The 20000-nt window shown below is 34.3% G+C and overlaps 1 protein-coding gene across 2 annotated transcripts in view; it reads left to right on the forward strand.

Annotated features, from left to right (window-relative positions):
* The first annotated feature begins 3343 nt into the window (after positions 1-3343).
* Positions 3344-20000, forward strand: part of LOC143237508 (WD repeat-containing protein 18-like) — a 45242-nt gene continuing 28585 nt past the window's right edge. Inside the window, exons 1-4 of one of the 2 annotated variants that reach the window (XM_076476852.1) lie at positions 3344-3536; positions 8765-8956; positions 18006-18116; positions 19785-19918. In XM_076476852.1, the coding sequence (XP_076332967.1) occupies positions 3528-3536; positions 8765-8956; positions 18006-18116; positions 19785-19918 (446 nt within the window). In that variant the 5' untranslated portion in view covers positions 3344-3527. Of the gene's footprint in view, positions 3537-3671; positions 3785-8764; positions 8957-18005; positions 18117-19784; positions 19919-20000 lie in introns of those variants that run through there. The other variant, XM_076476853.1, reaches the window with a different exon arrangement.

A 20000-nucleotide genomic window follows, 5' to 3' on the forward strand; every position in this document is an offset into this window, starting at 1 on the left:
CGCCATCGTCAGCTCTTATGTTATTCTTTAACAAGGAATAGTGAAATTGACCATCAACTAATATCCTTCAAGGCTGAAAGAAAGAGCGTATCAGGTTCTGGGTTTCGATCCCGCTTCCAGCATATTGCAAGTCGAACGTCTATAACTATTAAGCCTTTTAAGTATCAAATTTTAGTAATAAATATCTATATAGATATTTGCCAACTATTCCATTGTTCTTTCGTTTATAAAGCTTGTAGCTTGATAGTTAGGAATAGTTACTTATGGAATCGATACCCGTCGCTGAATATGCTCGCCCTTTCAGTCTTGAAGGTGTATTACGGCGAATAATCTTACTATTCACTGATAAAAAATTAGCGGTGGATGATGTTGACCAGATGTCTTTTCTCAAGTGCAGGAGTCTCAAAACTACGGTCCACGGGACGCATCTGGCCCGTGACATCGTTTTATCCAGCCACCCAACAGTTTATTAAAATAAATTTATATTTTTGAATATTATAACAACGAAAACTAAATCGTAATTGAGTAAAAGTCAATCTAGTTGCGATACGACCCGCCAACAGTTCATTGAAGTAATAAAATAATATTTTCATTTTTAATAATATAAAAATAAAAATATAAAACGTGATTGACAAAAAGCCAATCTAGGTGCGATACATTTTTCTATTTGCTGGAAAACATAATATTACTTAATATTAAGACATAACATTTATCGATCTCATTGACGAGTCAATAAATATGTCCGATACTTCACAGTTGCTGTTGTTTATTCCCAGACTCAATATTAATTTTGAAGTTACTGAACAATTAGCTTCTGTGCACAGAATACATGGAACAACCACAGGTGAGGATATTTTCAAAGAGATCGAACAATAACTAACTGAGTACAACCTGAAATGGAAATGGCTGGAGTGGGTTACAACAGATGGTGGTAAAAATATGTGAGATGGAGGAAATGGTTTAGTTGGACAAATTTACAAAGCTGTTGAAAGTGCGGATTGTTCTAAGCCTATGGTTCTTCACTGCATTATTCATCAGCAGATGTGGCTCGGCATGGCCAAGCGTGTTAAGGCGTGCGACTCGTAGTCTGAGGGTCGCGGGTTCGCATCCCCGTCGCGCCAAACGTGCTCGCCCTTTCAGCTGTGGTGGCGTTATAATGTTACGGTCAATCCCACTATTCGTTGGTAAAAGAGTAGCCCAAGAGTTGGCGGTGGGTGGTGATGACTAGCTGCCTTCCCTCTAGTCTCTCACTGCTAAATTAGACACAAATAGCCCTCGAGTAGCTTTGTGCGAAATTCAAAAACAAACAAACAATCATCAGCAGACACTGTGTGGAAAATATTTGGATTTGTCATGTGTTAGGGAATGTGTAGTTTCAACAGTGAACTTCATTCGCTCTCATGGACTCAACCATCGTCAATTCCGTAAATTTTTGGCACAAATAGAAGCAACATATCTTGACTTGCCTTACCACATTTCAGTTCGTTGGCTTAGCTGTGGGAAGGTCATGTCACGATTTTTTGAGCTCAGAAATGAAATTGGAATTTTCTTAAATGAAAATAACCGCCTTCAACGGTTACTCACAAACATTGAATGGCTTTAGAAATAAGCTTTTTCTGTGTACTTGACCATGTGTCTGAAAGAATTCAATCTTAGATTACAAGGCGAAACCGCGCTTATCTGCGATATGTACACCGAGGTGAAAGCATTTCGACAAAAACTAATTATTTTTGAGTCCCAGTTGATGGGCCTGGCATAGCCGGGTGGTTAAGGCACTCGACTCGTAATCTGAAGGCCGCGGGTTCGAATCCCCGTCACACCAAACGTGCTCGCCCTTTCAGCCGTGGGGACGTTGTAATGTTACCGTCCATCCCACTATTCGTTGGTAAAAGAATAGCAAAAGAGCTGGCAGTGAGTGGTGATAACTAGCTGCTTTCCCTCTAGTCTTACACTATTAAATTAAGAACGGCTAGCGCAGATAGCCTTCGTGTAGCTTTGCGCAAAATTCAAAACAAACCAAACCAAAATCAAATGATGAGGAATTGCTTCACACACTTTCCATGTTGTGTAAAGTTCGAGCAAGAAGCGGGATCCCCATTCACACGTAGGTTTGCACAAGATATCCTTTCTGGCCTGAAACTGTATTCAAAGAGTGTTTTTTCTTTTTATCTTGATGCAAGTGCAAAAGAAATAAGGATGTTTCAAAACCTTTTTGATAATGTTACTGGTGAACTGCCACCTGAAGTTCAAATGGAAGTGATTGATCTGCAATTCAACTATATGTTGAAGGAAAAATTCAAATAAAAGAAACTGGTGGAGTTCTATAAATGCCTTCTAAGTGATCAATATGTTCATTAGAAAAACGTTGTTCGTGCATTCATTTGAGTTTTTGGCACTACCTATTTCTGTGAAAAGCAATTTTCAAAGATGAAGTACGTGTAATGTAGTTACAAATCAGCCTCATCTGATGAGTATTGTGATCACTTTTGTTGATAGTAGCATTAAAGTTGAACCTCAATTAAGTGTAGTTTTGTCAGAAAAGCACCAGTTTCATGCTCCTCACTGATGTTAAAAAAACGGTTGTGCATGTTGAATATTTGCAATATGCTCTCTTATGAGATATAAATTATTGATGTTGTATTCTGATCATGTATGCATCCGTACTTACTTTTACCATGACCTCTCCGGCTCGCGAAGCCTAAAAATATCTACTTCCCGGCCCTTGTCCAAAAAAAATTTGGCGTGAGGGCGTTATAACGTTACTGTCAATCCCACTATTCGTTGGCAACAGAGTAGCCCAAGAGTTGGCGGTGTGTGGTAATGACTAGCTGCCTTCCCTCTAGTCTTACACTGCTAAATTAGGGACGGCTAGCGCAGATAGCCCTCGTGTAGCTTTGCGTGAAATTCAAAAAACAAACAAACAGTAAACTTTTAACCAGGTAGTATTTAGGCTAATTTCATAGTGTTCACATTTTCCCTATTAAATGCTAAAAAAGTTTTTTAATTTTATTTTCCCTTTTATTATTTTCCTCTTTCGAAGCTTTACTCAAATAAGTGGTTGAGTCTGGCAATGCAAAATGCATATTTTTTTTTTTATGTTCATTGGCCTTAAGATTTTGGCCACCAGTGTGTGTGTGTGTATATATATTAACGAGTTTAATTAAAATACCAATATGAAGGTTTTAGAATTGATATATATGTTGTGTATGGAAGTAAAAGTAGTTTAACGTACAATAATAATGTCGAAGTCAGCAACAACATTTTTATTATTGTTTCATATATGTGTGCGTGAAAATATAAGCTGATTTTGCTTTTCATAGAGCAAGTAGTCTGTATAATTGTAAACTGTGAATAAGGTATGGTGTGGATATAAAATTAAACATTGTGGTTGAGAACATTGTCAACTTCAAGTATTATATCTAATACAGATGATTAAATACAATTTTGTATGTAAATTAATTACGAGCACATGAGAACATTTTAAGTCTTGGCTTTGTGTATATAAAACGGGTTTTGGATTCCTTACAATGTCTTCGGTAAGCCTCATTTCTATAAGTTATAACTTACACCAAGTTATAGTCCTACCTTTTTTAAATATGCTTTATAAATTACGAGTTAAATTCATTACGTTAGTGCTGGATTTTGCTTTAGCTTAAATGTATTCGTAAATAAATAACGTGAATCAGTTAATGTCAGTAGGTCACGATTCATAGCATAAAATTAGTACTTGTAGTAGTATGACAGTTATTGGCATGTTGTATCGATACGGCAATACTGACTAATGGTACTTTGTTTTGAAATAAATTGTTTAATGAGAAATTGTAACTTGAGAATATACTATTTGAAATAGAAAATATTAAAAACTTTGAATAGTGTTTTCAATGACTACAGCACTACATTTAGTAATTCACTGGATAAATGAACAATGATTAACATCTATATATGCAAAAACGGCTCGTTTGGGTTGAGAAAATATTTTACATAGAAGAGCGAACAACGTTTCGACCTTCTATGTAAAATATTTTCTCAACCCAAACGAGCCGTTTTTGCATATATATTTCTCTACAAGTGGGTTTTCTCGACATCAACGATTAACATCATTCAGATCGCTGTTCTGGTGATTTCATTTCTATCTAGCTTAATAAAGTAATGCTGAATTACTTCATCCAGTTTTTACTCCAACACGGAACACTTAAGAGTTATGCCCTCTTAAAATGGATAGTGTGTACTGCATCAAACTACAAATTTTGAACTACTTTCACAAATTATAATTTGTTATCATAGGTAGTCTGTGTACAAGTAAATATACCACAAATTCATAATAATATTTAATGTTTCTACGTATGTTAACACAAAAAACACAGTAAGTAGAACTTTTTTATATGTTCTTCATTTTTTATTTTTTGATGTATAGTAACTTATGTTTTTGAATATTTTTCACAGAAATTAGTACCACATCTTTGGAACCATGATGTTTTGTACCAAAAAAACTCAAATAACCAATTAATTCACCCATATTGCAATTCATCTAAAAGATAGCAGAAATTGTAATATATATTAAATTATATGTAGTTAGATATTACAATCAGTATTCACCATGACAAGGCATTCCACTTAAACAGTTTCTGGCATTAGAGGAAGTAGTTGGATGATAATTGTTATATTATGTTACTCCTTAAGCCCAGAATTCAGGATCTAGTTCTCTGTTAATTCAAATACAGGGTTTGGTAATCTTTATAATTTGACATTTTCTGTTGTGCTGTGGGGTAAAGGTTAAAAGTGAAATTTTGTTATGGTATCATATTATATACTTAGTATTTTAGCAGCTCAGTTGAGTGAAAATTATGGAATTATAAATACCTTATAATGTAAATTTTACTCATGAGTACTGTAAAATTACTTGGAATGTTATACATGGAATATTTTTTGGCTTGAATAAGTATGTGAGTAAATTCAGCATATAACTATGGAGATTAGTATTCTTTTCAAACAAGATTGCAAATGATGGGTAAAGATAACTGTTGTATATTTTAACATACTTGTCAATACTATGTCATTTTAATACAACCAAAAGCTGTTGATGAAAGCCACTTTATGCTAGGTATAGTTTTAGACCTTATGATACATTTCTGTTTCTAAATGAAGGTGTAAGTAAACGTATACTGTTTTGCATAGCCTTGTTAGCAGTTTTATACCTATTAACTAAATGTAATATTTGATAAATATTTTACAGAGCTCATTATATTTTTTGTTATTGTTTTTGTAAAGAAATACTGTAAAAGGTGGTTTTCATCTTTTAGTACTTAATATTTTTTTAAATGGAATGTACACTTTTCATAAAATGATTTTTAATGTGCTCAAATTATTAGTTTATGTCAGTCTTCCATTTTTGGGAAAAGAGATATTTGAGAATATAAATCAAAATATCTTCAAATCAATGTATCTGCAAATGTCTGTCTGTATAGTCTTAAAATCAATATTGAGAATTGTGAACTTTTTCAAGGTGATAGATAGGATTAATAAACTTTTATGCTGTTAAATTGTTTATCAACATGTAAACAAAATTGTATAGAATTAACCAAATGTTATTTAGAGCAGCATATAAATAAGCATTCAAAGCCTAGTGCTGGTAGTTCTTCATATCTATAAGTTAAATATCTTAATCAAGAATGTAATGTTAATGTATTTGCTAATTATTAGAAGTTTCCTAATTTTATTCCTTGAGGAAGTGACAAAACTTGTCCTGGTAGTTATAAGCCTATTAGTCTTACACCAGTAATGGGAAACAATTTTTGAAAGTGTGATAAAAGGTGCTTTGCAAAGTCTTAACAAATTTCGAAATTTTGTTGAAAAAAAACATACTTTTACCAAGACAAAATTATGCCTTACTAATCTTTTGACAATCTTAAAATAGGTTACTGGTTATGTAGATAAAAACAAGTGTGTGAATTTGTATCTGGAGTTTCAGGAAACATTTGAAAATATGACACATAAAAGGCTTATGTAAAAAAGTACCCCAGGATTTTGTGTTAGGCATTTTATTTTTTACCTTAGGAAGAACATTAAATTGTTGGAAATGATTCACAGAAGGCTATTGTAATGATACTCTATGGAAAGGTTGTCACATGAAGATAGGCTAAGATCTCTGAAATTGTCTTCTTTTGAAGAAAGAACAGTTAGAAGGAATATCATTGAGGTATTTAAGATTATTAAGGGAGTTGGTAATATCAATACATTTTTTTTCTTAATACTTAATGGTGAAAATGGTAAGACTATTGGACACAAGTATAAATTTTGGCAGCAAAATAGTCATCTTCAACTAAGATAGGTTTATTTTTCTGACAGTGTAATTGGTCTTTGGAGTGGGTTGCTTTCAAAAGTGGTGGATGCAGTAACTTTAACCCTTTAGCAATGAGTCATGGGTCAAAGGTTGTCATGTTTGTTGTCCTGAATTCAAAATTTTATTGTATTATGAATTTATATCAGTAAATTTGGAATAAAATTGTAGATTATAATTCAAACTTTAATATTATATATGACTTAATTTTATAATTTAAAAGTAAATATTAAAATAACACCTAAAAATAGATTTTAGTGAGTCATTATTTAAAGTTTGATGTTTTGATATCAAAGTATCATGGTTGTAGTTTTGTATAAATTAGGACTTCAAATTACCAATATTAACAAGGTAGGAAATAAAATAAGAACATCATATATTTATCTTTTGTTGAGATATGGCTTATTTACCAAATCAAATACAGTGGCCTCGTTCTCCTCTTTCCATTTTTGAAAACGGTCCATTACACACACACACACACACACACACACACACCAATATATGATGTAAATAATCAATCAATAGTGGTTTTCTCAGTGACTTAAATTTGTGAAAAGGCTACCACATTCTGTTGAACCAACATTTCAATAAGGTAGGTTGTATCTTTAGTCTGGTTGGAGTTTCATATTTTTTTTTTAAACCTAAATGCACCTTGGTTACTAAGCTTAGTAAAGTATAGTGTATTTTTTTGGTATAAGTATAGTTATTTTTTATTTTTTGGTTTCTCAACTGTTTATATATAACCTAAAAATGTTTTAATGTTTCCTACATGTGAAATTTTAAAAGGCTTAGCAGCCTATGTCCAGCAGCAACTGGGTTAAAAGGATATAGTTAAAAGAGATAATTGTTTGCTTCTTTATTTGTTGTTCTATGTTTTAAGAAAAATATGATTATAGATTATTATTATTGAGAAATAAATTATACCTGTATAATTCATCATGTATAACAGCAAAGGCAGAGGAGGCTAAAGGTTAGTTTTATATTATTGGATATGTAACATGAGTGCACGTGTACCATCTCAGTGCTAGCTATCTAAAGGTTAACTAGGCATGACTTTCTAGTCAATATGATTAAAAATAATAAATATATAAGATTATGAGATGTAAGGTACCTGGATTAAATGTTTATATTTTCTTGTAATAACGTGGTCATTCTAGTATGATAAAAGCATAACATATTTATTTCGTACTTTTTTTTTATGATGGTCCCAAGGTTGGTCAAGTGAAAGACCCCACATAGTTATGGTATAGAAAATAAAATATAGTCTTACTGTAAATAAACATATGAAATGTAATTAGGGGGTTTTAGAGTTTACGAAAATAATATTTGAGATTTTTGGAACAAGGAATAGTTTTTGAATTGTAACATGAAAACACTTTGCACTCAGACTAGTAATGGAACAGACTTAATATTTTCAAAACAAATTTTTAGAGAAATGTTCAATTGAAAAGTCTGAATTTAATCTTTACTAAAAGTCTACTGAATTTTTTGTAGATAAACATGCTGTATCAAAAGTTATAGTGGAAATGTGTAGACAAACTCGTGTATAATATACCAAGTCCATTGCAAAAGGGTCAATGAAATTTAATGGGAGGCGTGATAATTATTTGAATGATAAGGGCTGACATTTAAGGTGTTTTGTTTTTTCCTTTTACCTCTAGTATACCATAGAGGACGGGAAGGCCTCAGAGGTGGACTAACTCTTCTTTTATTGTCCTTTAGTTTTAATTATAATTTAATAGTAAACAAGATATGAGAATAAAATAGAGACTGGCAGTGAAGAAACTTAATCCAATATTCAGTAATGTCGAGAAAACCCACTTGTAGAGAAATGTATATGTAAAAATGGCTCGTTTGGGTTGAGAAAATATTTTACATAGAGGAGGGAACAACCCTTTGACCTTCTTTGGTCATTGTCAGGTTTACGAAGGAGGTTGAAATGTTGTTCACTTCTCTACGTAAAATATTTTCTGAACCCAAATGAGCCGTTTTTACGTATATATTAATCCAATATTGAACTGTAATTCACCAGTAATAGAAATGCTTTTTACAACATTGTGACATGTTTGTTGTACATTGGGTTTAAATATGTAATCTATTTTGGAAGAATTGAGAAATTTTAAACTGTAATTTGGGTTAATGTTTTAATGCTTCTATGACAGTTTATTCTCCTAAATTATTATCAGATTTAAGAAGATTTATAACTTATAAAGTTATAAATCATCCCTTATGAAAATTACAAGCTTAATCATTAAAATTGTTTCATTTTTATTGTTCATTGGATTATTTGGTGAAATATTAAAATAATATGTAATCCTTTTCAAAAATAAGATGTCTAAACTAGTAATTAATATTTTATAATGACTAGCATATATATATATTAATTTATGAAAATTAAAAACTGTATTTTCAAAAAAAACTTTTTAGGTGGTAATCACAAGTGATGATAATGGTCAGCTTTGTAGTGCTTGTGTATGGGATGTAGACACTGGTGCAACTCTTGCATCTTATAAAGGTGCAACATGTGCAAGTCATACTTTGAATATGATTGGTAATGAGTTCTTGATTGGTGCCCCAAAAGATAAACCTCTTCTTCATGTCTGGGCATTACATAAAAAGGTATGTTCTTTGATTGTACACATTTTAGAAGTTAAGTTAACCTTAATGTGATGGTGACGTGTGCTATGAGAAGTATATACAACATCATGTTAAACTGTTTAGACCCACATCATAAGTAGATTTCTTTCAGTGCTATGGCACTACCTGTTCAGTAAAATTGTATGGCATTCCAGATGTTAAATAAGTATGTAAGATTTGTATTTCTTTGAATAATTTAAGTAGGTTGATTTCAAGATATAGAGAACATTTTCATGAACTATTATCAGATTTAGTTGACAGTAGTATTAGAAGTAAAAAAAACAACAATTTCAATGCAATGTTGTTTACCATAAACCATCTATTCTTGGGTATATGCAATGATATTTAGTTTGTAAGTAAAACAATACAAGTTACATGTGAAAATGTTGACAGTTTGAAGGTAGCTTGGCAAGATGGTCAAGAGTGTTGCCAGTGATGGAATGTTAAGAACTAAGGATGTATTTACTATTTTAACAGACCAGCCTGTTCCTCAAGACACCAATATCCTCTTGTTACTATTGGTATTGAATGTTCATCAAATTTGAGTTAATATAAAATGCTCTGAGAATCAAGATAATGTTGCACCTTCTGATACTTACCCGTATCCCATCATGATTGTTTTGATCCCTCGACTAGATGTTTGCAATGGTTTGGCTGCAAGACTTGTCCCATCCCAGCCCGTGAACTGGGTCAGGCTTGGATGAGATTACTTTTGTCAGATTTATTTGTAAAAATTTGGGCTTTTTGCTTTTTTCAGCTGAATAGATTTTACAAATAAAACAAACATTTTCAGGCTTATTTTTTCAAAATTGGTAATCTCAACACACAGCTGGGGAAATGATACTTCTCTAGTGGTTTCACAATTTTTATACTGTGTGAGAGACATGGCTTTAAGGAATGTTTTAGTTTTGCAGATACTCTCTCATGCCTCTTTTGAAACAATTTTTGAAATAATCATATTAAGTAACAACCATTGGCCGCTGTAATGAAATCCATTTCATGAAAATATTTTACATCATTATTTAGCACATTATTATAAGTTTTATTGTTGTGTATTCACACTGGTGCATCCATTGTCAACTATCATAGAGTATGGGGCATATTTTAATTCACAGTGGTTTTGAATCAAAAGTAAAAAATGAGAAAACATTAGCTGGAAATACATTTTAACCCTATGTCAATGTCACAATTTTTAAACCCCTTCTGTGCACGTTTACTGAGTAACTTTCAACATATAAGGAAGAAACTTTAATATGAGTGTATTTTAATGAAATTGTTATCATCTAAGTTTCATTCCCTTATTTCAAAAGGAAAGATTTCAAACAACAATTAGAACTGCAGGTTTTGCTGTCATGTGATCCATTTGCAGTTACAAGTCTATTCTTCATGAGCTGTTATATATGAAACTGTGAGAACAAAATAGACTGTTAACATTCAAAGTCAAATTGAAGCTCCACCTGTCTTTCATTAGCATATGGAAAATTTCCAAGAATTTCTTGATGAGAATTGTACATTTTAATATTTTGGGTCAGTCACACCCACTTGCAAAGTCAAAGCTGTGTTACCAGATGACAGTTTGAAGTGAATGATATGCTTACTTCCAATAAAGAGATTTCCCACTATTCAATTATAGCTTAAAGAAAATTCTACCAGTAAATGCCTTTGTAGCATAAGATAGTAAAGAATCTTAGTCCATTGTTCTCTTGAAGTGTATGTAGTGTTTGGCAAATGTTTCTTGCCTTATGTGTATTAATTTGCTAAACAGATTGCATTGAGGTTTTGTGTTTATATTTTAATTAATTGTGTATTATTTGTGTTTATAAATGTATATTGGAAAATGCTATGATTGTTTACATTTAACTCAATATAGTTTGACTTGTCTAAGTAAGGTGACGTCATTTGCATATGCAAGTATTCGTGAAAGAGTAGTTTGTGGACAACCTTTGCCCTATAATAAGTATTAAAACCATAGGAACATGTTGGTATATGTGAATCAAGAATAAGACAAAGAATGGGAAAATAAAATTTAAAATAAAGATGTGAAATTATGCATATGAGAAAAAGAATTACTAAACAATTGGTGAACATTTAAAATATGTACATATTTCCATTTTTTAAATTTAGTAATTTTTTTTGTATTGTAGATCATTGATGTATGCTTTTGCACTTATGATCCTCATTCTTTTCCTTGACACTGCATTGCCAAGATGTCTTTGTTTTTGCTTATAATGTACAGACTGATAAAGGGACTTTGTTTCCTTTATTCATTCCCTCTTTGGACTTTCAAGTTCAGTTCAACATTTGGAGTCAGTGAGAAAAATCATCACACCAGTTAAGTTACTAACTAGGCTGCTGGAGGCATTTTAATGTGGTTGATATGATGGACATTGTGCGTATAGTAGTGTTCCAATATTCAGCCAGGATTTTTGGTTTTTGTCCATTCTTCTGGTATTGTCCCTTCATTCTGACAGGGAATATGAAGAAAAGATGATATGACTGTATTTCCTCCTCCTGGTTATATTTTTGGAACTTCTCTTTCTTTTCAGAAATATGTTTAGACTTCCTTATGTTATTAGGACCTTATGATCTTATCATTTATTTATGTTCTGTCCTATCTCTTGTTCCCATGTCTTATGACACTTCTCGTTCCCTCCTTCACAGTCCTCGTTTTAATGAGTCTGATGTTTTCACCTTTTTACATGATATTGGTGTTCATGATACATCCTTTTTAAATTAATTCCATGCCCATAACCTTATGCCTCATCTTCTTTCTCTTTTAGATTTTTATCATAGCCAATAATCATTCAAATTTCCCCTTCCTGAAATTACAGGCCTTGGAGTCTCATTTGACTGTTTGGGAGGCAGATCCATTGGGGTCAATCTCGTTCTATGAAACACAGTCCTCTTGTTTTTTGCCCAATCCTTTTTTTTTGTGCTTTGTTACCTTTTGTTACTGAACCTTGGGTCAGGCATTTCACCAAGCTTCGTATGACTTCATTACCAATTATCATTTCCTTCTCCTTTCTTCCATAACTACTACTTCTGCCCCTTTACTACTCACTTAGATCATTTGTTGTTGGGTAAGGATATCTTTCAATTCCATATCTATCTTCCTTCCTCCTCTTTTGTGGGACCTTTGCCTCATCCCATTTCTTCACTTTTCTTTTTGTTGTTGTTGTAGTCCTGATTCAATTGAGTGGAGGCTGCTCAGCACTAACCCGTGCTAACTTTCTTGGTTACTTGCATGTCCTAAACCCCACATTTCACTCGTGTCTCCTCCTCTTTTCTGTTTTCCTTCCCATCTTTCTCCTCAACAGTCTCACCAGGCTTATTGTCTGAGTATGCACATATTTGGGAACATCTGTGTACAGATATACGAGTCACGCATGTCCTCTCTCACAGCCTCTCTGTGTCTCTTCCCCTCTGCCTGTACCTATATTATCTCTCTTCTGTTGATCCCATCTGTTTTATATTCATGGAAGATAGGGTTTAGATCACTTGCATAAACAGGCCATACGGAGTGTTTTGTTTTAATTCATGGTTTCCAAGAATACAGAGGATTAACAGCTGGTCATTGACCTTTTCTCTCAATTACTTTATGGCCATCACTCATTTTTGTATAAAAAAATTTCTTTTTCTTCTAATGATAAATGAATGATTGGCTTATTCTGTCCTGTTCACAGGAATATGACCTGCACACTTTTCTTCTGCAGGAAGCTTTCCATATTGTGTGGCCTATTAAAACTTTCCGATACCTTGTTCATCTCAACCTTTTTTTCATATGCAAGCATTGGAACATTCTCTTACTAGAATGCAATCCTTTCCTACTCGTACTGCTTGAGAGGTTATTTTGCTTTTGGAGACCATGGCTTCCCTAGAACTGTTTATTATACTGGGCTGTATCTATATTCATCACTTTCACTGATCCTTGCATTACCAGTGAAACCATTCATGGGAACTTTTAGATTCTTTGGTCTCCTGTCCCCTATTTTGCTCATAGGTCACCTTAACACTGCTGTCAGGTGCCTCTACCTCCACCCAGACTTGATTTACACACCTCTTCACTAATATTTTAGTTACAGGATGGAGTACATCTCTGAACAAAAAGCTTGCATTGGACACAGGACACATCAAAGTGCTGGAACTTTTAGAAGTGTGTTGTACGTGTTCTCATTTCCTGTTTCTGCTGATAATCATTTGGTTATGGTTTACTCTGACAGTTTCACCATTGTTGTCTACATTGCCTGTTACATAGTCACCAAATCCAGGACCCTTTGTTTTCAAACCCTTGACCTTCTTTACTGGGCAAATTCTCAATGGGTTTGCCTTATTGCATATAATATTCTGAACATTATGATTCTCATTTTGGATGAGCTCTCAGCCAGACCATATTCTGCTGATGAAGTGGTCTCTTCACCCTCAGGTTTCCTAAAGAGTGTGCTATTTACTGCAGACTCTGCTTGTCAGTGCCTTTGCAACATTTCTCAATACTAAGCTTTCCTTTTTTCAGCCCTAACTATTCATGCTTTTAATCAGGATTGTTCTCATCTTTTCCTGTATGCTTACATACTTCTCTGACTTCTGCTATGGATCCTGGTATTGATTTGTAGCACTCCTTGTTGTGTTGCCTTGGTGGTACTTCTTTGGCCATCTGAACCTTGTTTTCCTCTTCTTAAACTTCTAATTATCTGCTTCTTTCTCCCTATCTCACACATTTCTATTCTATCCATGAATCATCTCCTTCCACCTTTTATGCTTGGGATTTGTCTGACCTATCAGCTGTCAAACTGGACTTTCATACAGGGTAACCTTTTTTTCTTTTCTCATTCTTGTTGCCCATATGTCCTGTCCCTTTACCAAAGTAAATGGAATCCTTTCAACTTTGGTTTATATGTTGCCACCTTCCTCCTGATCACTCCATCTCTCTTAATTTATTTTTTTAAACATGGCTTTTAACAAGGGGTTTGCTGTCTTCATCATTGCTGGTGATCAGGTTGCTTTGTCTACCAACCTTTTGCTGTTTTTGATATTGTAAGATGTTTTTCTTCTCCAGTTCTCTTTATTTTATTCTTATCCTTCCTTCTCCATTGGCCTCCCAACCTCTTTCCCATGCCTAGTTTGGACACGAATGTTATCCTGCATGTGCTCTTAACTATGCCCCTTACAAGCCGATGGCCACCTGCATTTTATAACACCTTTCACATATGACATTTCTTCTTATCTGTTGTTCATATATCTATGCTCTTGAATATTCCTGTAATTTCTTCTATCATTCATACCTTCTCCTTTATTCTGACTGGTTTCTCTTCCCTAAGACTCCTGTAGCTCTGAAAGATGACTGCTCATCTCATATTTCCCTCCTTTCTATTTCACACCTCCATAGCTGATCTGACCCAGACCATATGTTATGTCTTGTTCATGTCATCAAATGTTACCTTGCTGTACCTCACCATCATTTGGCTGTCATTTTTGCCTCTTTATTCCAATGACTTGTCTCTGTTACCCTTACAGATTGGGTCTGCCAACTACTCTGTTTGGTCTACTCTTCATTGAGGTTAATTCCCACATATTTTCTGTATTTCTTCTAATCATATCCATCACTTTATCCATTCCATTGCCACTTGCTTCTGATAGTCACTTTGTGAGATCCTCCTCACTGGCATTTGGGCTACAACTCGCACCTTCATCACCCCTTATCTGATTGTCTTGTTTCCTGTCAATTATAACGTATCTCCAGTCTACACACCATTCTTCACCAGATGATTACATACTCCTTTTTTATTCGAGCTTTGCAAGAAATCCCATAAGGTTGCTGGTGTTTCCTCCTGGGTACAGTTACTTAAGAAAATTCCACATCAACCTAAGATAACAGAAAGCATTTATATCATCTGCCATATCATGTATACTGTTAAAGTGAAGTGTTTTTTCTCTCCTATCTCCTTTCTTTCTTTATTTCTCCTCTACAATCATTCAGACATAGACCAGTGATCATGTTCTATTTGGGCTATTTGATATTACTTCCCCTTTTTGAAACTCCTGTCATAGTCTCTTCATCCTTTAGGCCCCCATCTTTTTTCAGAAACCCCTCTCCTTCTACCATTACAGAATGAGTTGATTAACCTCTGTAGTTGGTCTATGAATACTTGGATTTGGATACTTGCAAGCTATTCCATGTTTTTTCACATTAAAGTTATTGCCTTATTTATTATTTTTTTGCCCATTTTTGCCAACTATTGGACAAGATCCTACAAACAAGCATGTGGACAATACACCAAACTTTTGTTGCTCATTACCTTCACCATCTCTCCATTTCATTTTCTGAAAATTTACAACTTCCCATCCCAGTTGGATCAAGATAAAAATTGCTCGTATCTTCTCTCCTAGCTCTACCAATGCCCTACTATTGAAGTTAGATGTTCCACGAGACCACATGAGGTATCCTTCTGGTGTTTGTGTATACACACATTCAATTGTCTAATCTAGACCATATCAATCCATGGACTATCATGGAAAAAGCAAGCACCAGGGAAATATTCTGTCCACTTCCTTGGCTTGAATTTGCAAACTTTTAAAAAATAGGGTTTTGTGATCACTCATTGCACTGTCTCCAGTAAAAGACCTTTTTGGGTGGAAATCTGATGGGTATCCATCTCTGGATCTTCTCAACATGAACTCTCTCCTCCCCTTCCTTTCCCTGTAAAGCACAGGAGACTCTTGCTGCTTACCATTTATCCATTCCATTGCCACTTGCTTCTGATAGTCACTTTGTGAGATCCTCCTCACTGGCATTTGGGCTACAACTCGCACCTTCATCACCCCTTATCTGATTGTCTTGTTTCCTGTCAATTATAACGTATCTCCAGTCTACACACCATTCTTCACCAGATGATTACATACTCCTTTTTTATTCGAGCTTTGCAAGAAATCCCATAAGGTTGCTGGTGTTTCCTCCTGGGTACAGTTACTTAAGAAAATTCCACATCAACCTAAGATAACAGAAAGCATTTATATCATCTGCCATATCATGTATACTGTTAAAGTGAAGTGTTTTTTCTCTCCTATCTCCTTTCTTTCTTTATTTCTCCTCTACAATCATTCAGACATAGACCAGTGATCATGTTCTATTTGGGCTATTTGATATTACTTCCCCTTTTTGAAACTCCTGTCATAGTCTCTTCATCCTTTAGGCCCCCATCTTTTTTCAGAAACCCCTCTCCTTCTACCATTACAGAATGAGTTGATTAACCTCTGTAGTTGGTCTATGAATACTTGGATTTGGATACTTGCAAGCTATTCCATGTTTTTTCACATTAAAGTTATTGCCTTATTTATTATTTTTTTGCCCATTTTTGCCAACTATTGGACAAGATCCTACAAACAAGCATGTGGACAATACACCAAACTTTTGTTGCTCATTACCTTCACCATCTCTCCATTTCATTTTCTGAAAATTTACAACTTCCCATCCCAGTTGGATCAAGATAAAAATTGCTCGTATCTTCTCTCCTAGCTCTACCAATGCCCTACTATTGAAGTTAGATGTTCCACGAGACCACATGAGGTATCCTTCTGGTGTTTGTGTATACACACATTCAATTGTCTAATCTAGACCATATCAATCCATGGACTATCATGGAAAAAGCAAGCACCAGGGAAATATTCTGTCCACTTCCTTGGCTTGAATTTGCAAACTTTTAAAAAATAGGGTTTTGTGATCACTCATTGCACTGTCTCCAGTAAAAGACCTTTTTGGGTGGAAATCTGATGGGTATCCATCTCTGGATCTTCTCAACATGAACTCTCTCCTCCCCTTCCTTTCCCTGTAAAGCACAGGAGACTCTTGCTGCTTACCATTTCCTAGCCAGTAGGATATTGTACCATGGAGAATCCTCACCAGTTTGTCATAGCACAATATAGTGAGAAGCTGGATAATTGTGATTGTCATTGTAGTGTAGATTATTTCTCAAAATCATAACACATACCACTTGTACCCTTCTCCTGCAGCTGGTGCCTTTATAGTTGTGTAGAGATGAGTACTCAATGAACAGAAAACATGAACAAGAACCAATGTAGCTTCTTCCTGCAAGTAAAGTCTGTTCAGCAGAGTCAAGTTGAGCACATAAGGTATGGTCTCAATGCACCCAAACCATATTATACCTATTGTCATGCTGAGTTCTTGTGTGCAAGTGCTTGGACAATTGTTTTGCTCATCCCTGCCAAACATGGGGTTTATTTTTATTTTCCTCCCTCACATTACGGTTGAAGAATAATACTGTAGTCAAGACGAGATATGGTCTCCTGCAGATGTGCCCTTCTGGAGCACATGTGATTGGGTGTTATACTCAGTGGGCTTCCTGTCAAATGCTATCTGAAAGAGCTCATTTAGACATAATTTTGCACCAGCCCTTCCACCAATTTACCACGTGATTCTAACGTTTTTATGTGAAGGGTGAGTTAATGCCTTCGAAGTTTAAAATTTTCCTCATCTGAAAATGTATTTACAATAGATGTTCACCTCTACACACATGTGTAGCTAACATTCTCACTTGTGTTACACCTTTTATGTCTTGCTTTATCAAAGAATAGTTATCACAAGTGCAAGTGCATAGGGAGGTTTACTCTGTATGGAGTCTATGCCCTTCTCCTATAGGTGGAGAGTTTTTGTTGCATAACAGTGTCATCATACACCAGCAGTATTTATGTTAAAACATGAAATTAGGTAGATTCTGTAGACATACGTGCAAGGAAGGTAAGCTTTTCTGTGTGTGTGTGGGAGGGTGAGTATCTATCAGAAATACAGTTTCAGATTAAAAAAGTGTTAACTTCTGTTTTTAGGCTATCATTTGAACATTGCAGAAAATTCATTTGTTTTTTTTTGCTATGGATATACATGTAGTAGTTATATAATTACTGAACTTCAATATTCACTTTACTTTTAAAGTTTGGATATCACAAAAGTATCTTTCTGAATTTTTTTTTCATTTTATAGAATCAGTCTAGCTATAAACGTATTGTTCTGTTTTAATCATAGGAACAATTTCAGCTACGAATGGTGTGTCCAGGTCAAGTGTCAGCGCTAGTAGTTTCTCCTGATGCTACTTACTGTGTTGGAGGAATAGGTGATAAACTTTACCTCTGGCAGGTTTGTTAAATATATACACTTCTAATAATTTAAGTTATAGCTACATAGAAAGTGGTTATATTTTGCATATAAAGTATCATTCCAAAACATATCTCCTCTCACACTGATAGCTTTCACTCAACTGCCAAAGTTTCATCCTTTGTCTATCTAAGTATTGATCTGAAGTTTTCCTGCTTATTTCAGTTTTTTATACCCCCACTCAATTGTCATTCTACACCTATGTTAGTGCACTCTCTATCTTGGTATTTTGTATAAACACCTCATTCAGATATTGTCGTCACCTCTTCTGCAAAAAAGAAAAAAAAAGTCACTAATGGATTTCCCAGTATTATGATTGTTTGGAGGAGATTCTTTGAACGTTGAAAAATTATTAAATAATGCAGACATTTTGTCCCTCGGGTAGACTTGGCTGACTCCTATCCAGATCAACGTTATTGAATAAGATGCCCAACTCTTACTCGCTTCTCCTTTTACTACTGCACAAATGATTCTTTCTCTTCTAGGAAAGTAGGCATCACTCAAGTTCCTAATTCCTTAGGGATGAGAGCATAAGAGATCTTTTTAATGGACTTTATAGGACTAAGAGATGGTAAACATCAGTTTGCTTGATGCTTGAGTTTCCTTAGTTTGGATCTTTCTTTTGATGAAGTGTGGGAAAGGAACCTATATCTTGGTAGTGTCCAAACTTAACAATCCCTCAAGGTCAGAGTTCCATCTCTTCACAAATACCGTGCTTCAGGGGTGGTGTAGACACCAACAATCACAAATTTTAAAGTCTATGTACAGATGCAGAGACTTCTGTACACATTGCTCTTCATCAGACATTGCCTTATGGTCTGGACTTATTAAGGAGAAAATTCACACTGGCTCACCTTGATGATAAATCAGGTAGCATTTTGCTCACAATACAGGAATTAAGTTCCTAATGAAGAACATACCTGTAGTGTGGTTCCCTATTAGGATGCTAATCTTCTGTTGGCACAAACACAATCTATACAAATGTATTGTGTATACAATGCCCTCACTGACCCCCTCCACCTTATCAATGTAGGATTCTAGATGTAGTGTGAGGTAACTATGTTTTTGAAATTAACATTTTCTTAAATTAAAAATATATTTTCAATAATACTTTCTCCCACCCTTCCTTCCCATTAAGAGCCAGTGATAGAGACTGGGAGGGTGTCAGTCTCATAAAAAGCCATAAAAAAAAAAAAAAAAGTGCTCACATACAGTACCATGATACTTGTTGTTGGTGGAGAGGATCATGAAAAGTATCACCAAGGGCAGTTGAATGGGAGTACAAAAGAGAAAATCAGATCAATGCTTAGATGGGAAAAAAAAAACCTTGTCAGTTGAGTAATAGGTGTCAGTGTGAGGAGAGATAAGTATTATTTGAAATGCATTTTCAGTTTAAGTTTGTTTTACAAGTAAAATGACAATGATATTTTAATATTCTGTATTTTGTATATATTGATATTGGTTCATTCTTGTTTTACAGTTGAATTGATGCTAATGCAAAATTATTTGTATTTGGTGGACATATTAGTATGAGTTCTTGATTTTTAATAGTGTCAATAGTCAGACATATATCAGAATTTAGCATTCCAATTGTAAACAATGGTTGTAATGAATACTATAATATTTAACTGATGGTTAATATTTTGTTAGATTTCAAGTGGAAACCTTTTAGTAGTTCTTTCAAGACATTACCAGAACGTTACATGTGTTCGTTTCACTGATGATGGATCACATTTTCTGTCAGCTGGAGAAGATGGTTTAGTACTTGTCTGGGCACTGTCTAGGTAGAATTTTCTATTTGATACAAATTTTATGTATTTATCCATATAAAAGTGTAACCAATTTATGTAATTATCCAATCTGTAA

Source organism: Tachypleus tridentatus, chromosome 13 (genome assembly GCF_004210375.1).
Source record: "Tachypleus tridentatus isolate NWPU-2018 chromosome 13, ASM421037v1, whole genome shotgun sequence".
In the NCBI taxonomy this organism is placed as follows: Eukaryota; Metazoa; Arthropoda; class Merostomata; order Xiphosura; family Limulidae; genus Tachypleus; species Tachypleus tridentatus.